Genomic DNA, 8,535 nt, shown 5'->3' with positions numbered 1-8,535 from the left:
ATATGCAAAAGGAAACTACAACAAGAACAAGAAGTGACTATGCAAGTCGGCTGGACGGTTAATAACGTTGTCAACTTGCTCTTAGAACTCGATAACCAATACACATTACGAGTTTAGATGTACAGGCAGTATTTTTTTAAACGTATTCGAAGGGTCATCGAAGGTTGTCAGACTTATAGGCAATGCATTCCAATATTAACATGAACAATAAACGACTTTTCGATGGGGGAGTTGGACGGACGTGGTATTAATGCGAAAGGGTTCCTCTTCGATGTTGAGAACTGCGGACGTTCGATTAAGAGGTTAAAGGGAACCGGGATTACATGATTTTGTTGAGGTAGATGATAAACAGGCTTCACTTAAGATACTCAGGAAAGGATCATTTCAGTTATGCGTATAGCATTTAAAGAGAATTTCTCTATGAAAGTAAAATAACGAGTTCAATGTAACGAGAGAATTAATTCAAGTGTGCGTACCGTTGTCATTTTATTTAAGAACATAACGGTATCATTAAGTGGATGTATGGAGGCCGATAGAGATGAATTATTTTATTTATTTATTTTTTTTTTTGTTATTACTATCATTAGTTTAGGCGGAGAATAAGTTCCAAGTCTTAAGTCTTAAAGCACCAGCATCCAAGGCTATCGGTTTTGTTAAAAGACTCTACTGCACTTGATATTTGAACCCACGACTATTGCAGTTATTGGGCTGCTAGCCGAGACTCTTCGCCTACTCGACCACTTAGACGGATGCAATGATCAAATAAAATTGATGTGATTAGCGTGAAACAAGTTGGGTGTCAGGGTCCCCCTGTTATGATTTTATAAGAAGATCGCCATGTTATAAATAAATAAAAGAAAACATGCAATGACTTTGTTCTTCGCAATTTCATCATATATTATCGCAAGAGACCATTCGTGGTGCGCGCATAGGTTTCGAGACATCCGCGATTTACGTTGTTCTAGAATTGGATTTCATTAAATCCAACTATTATATTGAATGCCAACTATTATTATTATTGTTATTAGTGTGAATCTATTACTTGATTATGATGGTGTTAAATTATTGTAACCCTTGCTGGTAATCTTTTTGTCCATAAATATTTCTACAGTGATTGCCGTCGTCGTCGTCATACTCATCATCATCATCATCATTATATCATCATTATGTCATCGTTGTGATTATCAGGAATGCGTGGTATGTTCATCTTATCCACGTCTTTGATACAACCAGAATGATACTCGACAAAAGTATTAGCCATTTTCCAAGCAACTTTACAAAGACGTTACAAGTCAACAACGCATTTTTGTTCTCCTATTTTTTTTTGTTCTTGTATGCATAGCTTAACATAACCTTGTTTTGTAACGGAACCTGAAGTGTTTTATTTCGATTTATTCCTTCGGAATACCGAAAATACGTAATTATAACTAATGATCGAGCAAAACGCCGGAACATATCCTTAAATATGCATATTTTTGATCGCTATAAAATTCATCTGTCCGTCCGTCTGTCCGTCTATGTATCTGACTATTATGGACATATCCCCAATCATAACAAAACAGGTGTTGATCGCAGATTTAGGCCAAGTCGGTTGAAAGTCACCCCTACACGCGTTCCGTCCTTTGCTTTCAAACGCAAAAAGGAAAGATTAGTTCTTTACTCATGGTTCCACGGCAGGGAAGTTTATTCTATTGATGATCCTATCATACCTATGCAAAAGTGGAAAACAATGTCAAAGCTGGTACAGAGTGCTAAAATTTTATTTATTCTTATGTCTCTTTTTTTTTTTTAAGAGAAAGATGGTGAGTGTAAAAGATGCGACAACAGACGAACATAATTTTCGCTTTTTCTTTAATTGTCTTCTTCGCGTTCCATTCCGCTTAAGCGATGACGTTAAGTTAACAATCGTCACTACAACAAATTATTATTAAAACAATTCATTGATAATAATCGATATTCTTTATGATGATGATGGTTATGATGAGCATAACGTTTACCATAATAATGTTTATGCTTATAGTATTTATTGCTGCCATTTTCATTATGATTTTCTCAAACCTTTCCGCTGCGAGGATGATGTTACTTAGTTAGGAATGGCAAACCATGTGTTGAAATCCATGGATGCAGCCAATGATTGTATTCTGATCGATGAGGATATTTTGCTGCAGAAGGCAAGATTTGCCGAACCAAAAAAAAAAGGAGTCAATATAAACAGATGATGACGTCCAGTTCCTGTCAAAATTTCAACGTTGGAACAATAAATGTTTGGTTTTTCCTTTTTCTTTTTTGTAAATTCATCTGCGTGAATATATAAATGAAAACAACAAACTGAGTGTAGATTAATTAAGGCTTCGCTCGTTGAGGTTAGGGTTAAATGCTTGCGCTTTTGCTGTTATAGTTCTTGTTCTTGTTGATATTGCATTTCATACGTTGATGCCCTATTGTGGTAAATTTATGCTGCACTTCGACTTATTAAGTACGCGGGAGTTGTTGTTGCCGTCGCTCTCTTTTTTTTGTATGTGTCAAAAAAATTATCCTCTGTAGTGAGAAATAATTTTTTCCGTCAATTTATTCAGCCTTTTGTTCTTAATATTTTATTTTGAAGCCAGTGCGCGCACTCATATACAATACAAGAGATATTTTTCCCATGTTTCATGCAAGACCAAGCAAAACAATTTTTTTTTCTTCTTATTTTAAGGTGTTTTGTGATTGTTAATAAGAAATTGCATTCATGCATAGGCCCATCGATTTTAGAGACCCCGGATCACGCTGATTCTAGGAATGAATGTTTAATACCAAGAAGAAAAAAATTTTGATGATAGAAACTATGTAGATAAAAAAAATCACTCACCTTCGAATCTTGGGCGCACATAAAAAAAAGTACTAATACTAATTTGTCCCGAAATTCTCTCTCCGATTAATAAGTAAGAACAAGAGATAATGAAATTGTTAAAATTTTTTTTTTTTTTTTTTTTTTTTGTTGTTGCAGTCAAGTCAGTTGTATCTATTTTGAAGCTTCTTTGGTATAATGCTCCCAAGTTTTAATTTTTTCTTTTAGTTTGTGCAGTTTAGCGAATCTGAATAACATACGGAGGATTAAGAACAGAAGGCGCCTAATTTTGCCATAATAACTCTATTAACCATACTATGACATTTGTTAATTCAGTGAAACATATAATGGACCGATAGACCGATTGCTTTCTAGCTTTGAAAATCTATAAATATGTATATATTGTGAGGAGCCAAAGTCGGAGCTCGTTTTGGCCTCACGGTTTCTCCATCTCCGTTAGGGGTGAGAGAGAGTGCTAGAATAAGAATAGATTAAGGATAGGGTAAGAGCAGATTACGAATAGAATAAGAATAGATTAAGGGATAGAATAGGAATAGCATAAGAATAGGGTAAGAATAGAATAGGAATAGATTAAGAGTAGGCTAAGAATAGATTAAGAATAGCGTATGGTAGAATAATTCAGTGAATGATGTTTAGGGGGGGAGAGTCGGTCGCGAACCGCGAGAGCGCCGAGACGTGGCGCTTACTGAAATACGTTTTGCGGTTATTATGTTGGAAATAAGGGAAATATGAAATAAAGTGATGAAGTTGATAATTAACCGAATCGTTTATAAATTTTCTTGTGGATTAAATTCCTGGGCCGCTGAGCTACCCCAGCCCCAGAGAAAGGACAGTTCATATATATATATATATATATATATATATATAGTCGTATTGAACTGCGGGACCTTCTATTCTAAATTAATCTAAATATATTATGTGTTTTCGTCAATTTTGATAGATTTTTCACTTCAAGAGGAGATTTATTGAGCAAAATTGGTGTAATATACATTGATAAAAATATTTTCCATTATTCGCTACAGCATTTTAGCATACTTGTTGCAACATGGCGATATCGTGTCGAAAGAACTATTATCTGTTTGACAGCGATCCAATCATCGACCCTTTTTCGCACTTCTTGACTTTCGTGGACACGCTTGCCAGCCAAGCCATGTCACCAGGCGCCATGTCTGATGAGTGCACTCGGAGTGGCAGAGCTTACCATTCGAGCAGTGCAACAGTGTAACCCTGGGCAACTCTTACTACAAGTGGTCAATCAAAATGGCATTTACAATCAATTTGCAAGGTATCAATTTTTCCTCCTTTGGGATCGTCCCCATCGCAGGAAAACGTCTAGAGATAATTGCTTCGTCAATTGCTAAGCCGTTCGAAAGTTCTTTGAGAGCGTGGAGATGACGGTATTCGGCCAATATGTCTTACAATTCATTGTTTTCAAGCTTAGTTGGTCCTCATCTCCAGATTTCTTCAAATTAAAGAACAAAAGTAACCAAGGTCGAAAATGCAATTTTGAGCGCTCCATGATCAGCGTCGGCGTACACTGAGTCAATCAATAATATTAAATTGAAAAACTGTGGTTTACACTGGTGCACCAATATTTCCCATTTTTTTATAAGTTCTATCTGTGTAGAAGTCGCCTATCAAAATTAACGCAAACACCTAATAGCGAACTGCGCTCAATGGGGCCCAGTTACAATGCATTTACTCTTAAACTTATATCGAAAATAACGAAATAAATAATTTCACGTTAAGCACATTCTACCTTACACTGTGGCCACGTACTCTATAACAGTCGCATTCGGAAATCTAAGCAAGCCATGAAAATATTTTCTTATGTTCGAGATGAGGTCTTCTTTTACTGTGGCCTGTTTTTCAATTATTTTTCACATTTTTAAAAAAAAACATTTGTTCTTGTAATTTATTTATTTATTTAACTTTTTTTTAACTCACATTGTTGCGATTTAAATTATTAAAGTTAATATATTGTACTTATACTGTGTGTATGTGTGTGTGTGTGTGAACAAACTTGTTCAATAAAACAAGATATGGAGACGGCAGCGTCGAAAAAAATAGAGCGGCATGTACTAAAGGCGGTCAAGACATTGAATCGGGCTTGCTTTCATAACGGAGTAGATGAAAAGGCAATACTTGGCCGAGTTAGGAGGCAAATGAGAAACCTGGCACCTGTAAGGAATGTCGGGCGATTAGTTCGTCAGTCCTTACAAAAACTGATTGATGATGGTCTCGTTCATCGAATAACTGCCGAGAATGTTTTTGTGTCCAGCTCTTCTACGAAGAGACATAGCATTAAATCTCAAAAAAGCAGTTCGTCTCAATTGGATCCCAATAAACCGCGCACTGAGTGCATTAGCGAAGAATCTCTATCCGGAGACGAGTTCGAACGAACGCGAAAACGGCTACAAAGTAATAATAGAAAAATTACATATGTTGGTAGGCCGGTGCCGCTTCCCAAAAAGCGGGAACATATCAGAAAACTTAACGAAAGTGTAAACACTTTGACAAAATCCGTGGATGCACCCAATGATTGTATTCTGCTCGTTGAGGATATTTAGCTGCAGAAAGCAAGATTTGCCGAACAAAAAAAAAAGAAAGTCAATATAAACAGATGATGACGTCCAGTTTCTGTCAAAATTTCAACTTTGAAACAATAAATTTTTAGTTTTTTTATTTTTTTTTTTGAAAATTCATGTGCGTACATAAATAAATGAAAACAACAGACTGATAATGTGTGTATTAATTTTGAAAAGGCTTGGGATAGCTTGAAATGATGGCAGAAGATGTCATCATGTTTTCGGGTTGAAGTTGACGATTAGTGTGTAGGTTCACAAGCAAGAAGAGAAAGTTAATCATTTGAGCTCAGCGATTGTTATGAGGAAATCAGGTTTTCTCGTTCAATTACAGCAGACTTCGGCGGCCTTGCTTAGCGTACAGCATTTGAAATGGTTTGTGGGGATTATGATGAATAAAAGAAGAGACGTGTAAAGAGACTCATGGGATGATTGGTAAATACGCATGAATACAAATCCATGTGGAGCTAGACGTGTGGATGGATAAATGGATGATGGGAACTTGTTTATGGGCAAATGCAGAGAAAGCGAACGCGCTCAGAGATAAGCAGACAAATAGATGAACATATGGAGAGGCAGTCAGGCAGACAAGAGACATAAGACAAATGAAAATTTTGTAAAATGAATAATCGGAATATAAGCAGATTTGTTTAAATCTGAATGACGAAATTGATGGAATCTTAATTTTGCGGGATATAAGCATTCCAAGGTCGACGACTGTAAGATAGAGTAAGAGTAGAGTATAACAGAGTACAACAGAGACTAGACTCATAATTTGACGGCAAACAATTATGCAACTTGATGACATGATTTAAAAAAAGAAAAGACTGCGAAGTCACCTGTTAAACAGCGAGAACGCAAAATGTGAAGAATGCTGTGGTCATGAAGACCACAAGTGTGGAATGGCGAATAGGACATTACATTCAGACAAGCAAATAGTGTGCGATTAGGAGATTCCAGGACACCACATGTACATAAAGGGCTGTTCACTATGTGAATTTTGAATAGATGATCATCACATCTCGTGTGATTAAGCACCAGCGTGTCAATAAGGCAAATAATGCCACCTCTGAGTTCGCATTAATAATATGATTATTTTATTTTCTCCTACGAGTTGCTCATATCTTATGAATACTTGGAATCATATAACAGAGTTCCATTTCCTCGTCCTTGATTTTCTTCAATAATATTTTGCAAAGCTCTTAGACAATGAGTGAGAAGAATAACTAATACAGTTGGATAATGACTTTGAATTTTTTGACCATACTTGATTTCATTTCGATGAAAAAATTTATTAAAATATTTATTGACTTAGCATAGTTACCATATTCTTAGTCATTAATTTCCATTCTTTATAATAACAATCATCATCAATGACGAGCTATTATTTTACACTGTTTTTTTACTAAAATCGGCAAACTGTTCACCCAAAGAACTTGTCAGTGGATGTATATGTTGATGTATCCATTTTTTTTATATATTCGAAAAGTTTGATATTCTCATGCAATGAAGAAATTGTATATAAACCCATTGCGTATAATATATCGTCTACCGCCATCCTTGTATATTGTTTTATTTTGGTGCGTGCAAATACCTTACGTTCTCATGTATCTCATCCTTGATCACTTTTTATAAGAAAAATGTCATTAGAAAAGAGAGCACACCTCTTAGACTTCCAAGAGAAGAACCCGTCGTCAGGTTATAGACAGCAAATCTTCAATCGTTCTTTGCCGTTGACTGTGCGACTCTGACTGAGCGAGCGAGAGCCATAAAAGCAACAGTCAACGTTTATAGGAAGCACCACGAAAAGGTGATATCTATGTTCACTTATTAGGAATCCCATAGTTCTGCTCCCTTCAATTAAGCATACAATGTGCGTGTAGACAAACCACAATGACACAGCCGGTTGGTGGTAAACTCTCGTTAATATAACATCTTTGCGTGAAATAGTATGCCGTAGTTGCATGCAATTTCGATAATCTCACATTAGAAGAAATATCCCACGAGATAAATGAAATTAAAAGCAAAATCTATGTCAACAAATAGAATTAAATTATTTGGAATTGTTTATTGTAAATGATAAATTAAAAAAAACGACACTAATTATAACTCGATTTGAAAAACTAACCCTTCAACTGGACTGGAATTTATTCAATTTGGCTTTCATATACAAATGATTGATAAACAAATCGATTTTATGATAAATTTATAAAAAGGTCAGGTTAAAGTTTTGAACTAAGCGAGCGTGACCAACATTGGCATACGACACTGAAACTGAATGAGTCTTAAAAACTAAACATACAATTACATAACTAAATGACAGTTTATAACAAATCTACTATGTCAGAGTATATTAAAGTGTTATTACAAGTACATCCGCCTGAGTAGCCGAAGGCTAGGAATCTCGACTAGTAAGTCAATGGTCGTGGGTTCGAATCTCAAGTGCCGTAGAGTTTTTAATAAATGCCGATAGCCTTAGATGCTAGTGCTTTTAAGAGTTTAGTCTTAGAATTTATTTCTCTGGCTAAATTAATAATAATAATAATAATAATACAAGTATACAAAGTATTATAACACCATTTCTACATGAGGGAACATATCTTATAAACTATCGAAGGTTCCCCAATGATAGTCGAGTATATATTATTATTATAATTATTTACACTAAACTGATAATAGCGGAAACCATTCAACCAGCAATGATAGTGCAATAAATTCAATAATTTCTTACAATGGAAGCGACAGCAAAGATGAATGACAACACAAGCAATGTACAATGGGCGAAGCTATCTTATTTAGGGGGAGGATCAATTGCAAAAACTAAACTATTTACTCAAGTAAGAAACATTATTTTATAAATTTGTTATTATTTATTATAATATATAATAGAAATTATTTTATTGAAAAAAATTTTTATGTTTTAATGTTTTTTGTTTAAATATTTTTCGAAAAATAAGGGACCAACACTAAAAATGAAATATAAAAAGAAAGAAAATCAATACATGAAAAATAAAGAGGAGCAAAATGCTTACGGTGGCATTCCAGTGTTATTACTCTTCGATAGATTTCTTCCAATCTCTTCTATTAGATGGTGTTGCC

At 35.0% G+C, this 8,535-nt stretch overlaps 1 protein-coding gene across 1 annotated transcript; it reads left to right on the top strand.

Annotated features, from left to right (window-relative positions):
* The first annotated feature begins 4,893 nt into the window (after positions 1 to 4,893).
* Positions 4,894 to 5,540, top strand: LOC119637017. The gene has a single exon (XM_038032791.1). It carries the CDS (start codon positions 4,894 to 4,896, stop codon positions 5,419 to 5,421), a length of 528 nt encoding a protein of 175 aa, XP_037888719.1. The 3' UTR covers positions 5,422 to 5,540.
* Positions 5,541 to 8,535: the final 2,995 nt, after the last annotated feature.

The sequence above is a fragment of the Glossina fuscipes genome, unplaced genomic scaffold (assembly GCF_014805625.2).
Source record: "Glossina fuscipes isolate IAEA_lab_2018 unplaced genomic scaffold, Yale_Gfus_2 42, whole genome shotgun sequence".
Lineage (NCBI taxonomy): Eukaryota > Metazoa > Arthropoda > Insecta > Diptera > Glossinidae > Glossina > Glossina fuscipes.
This window is presented reverse-complemented; position numbering and strand designations above follow the sequence as displayed.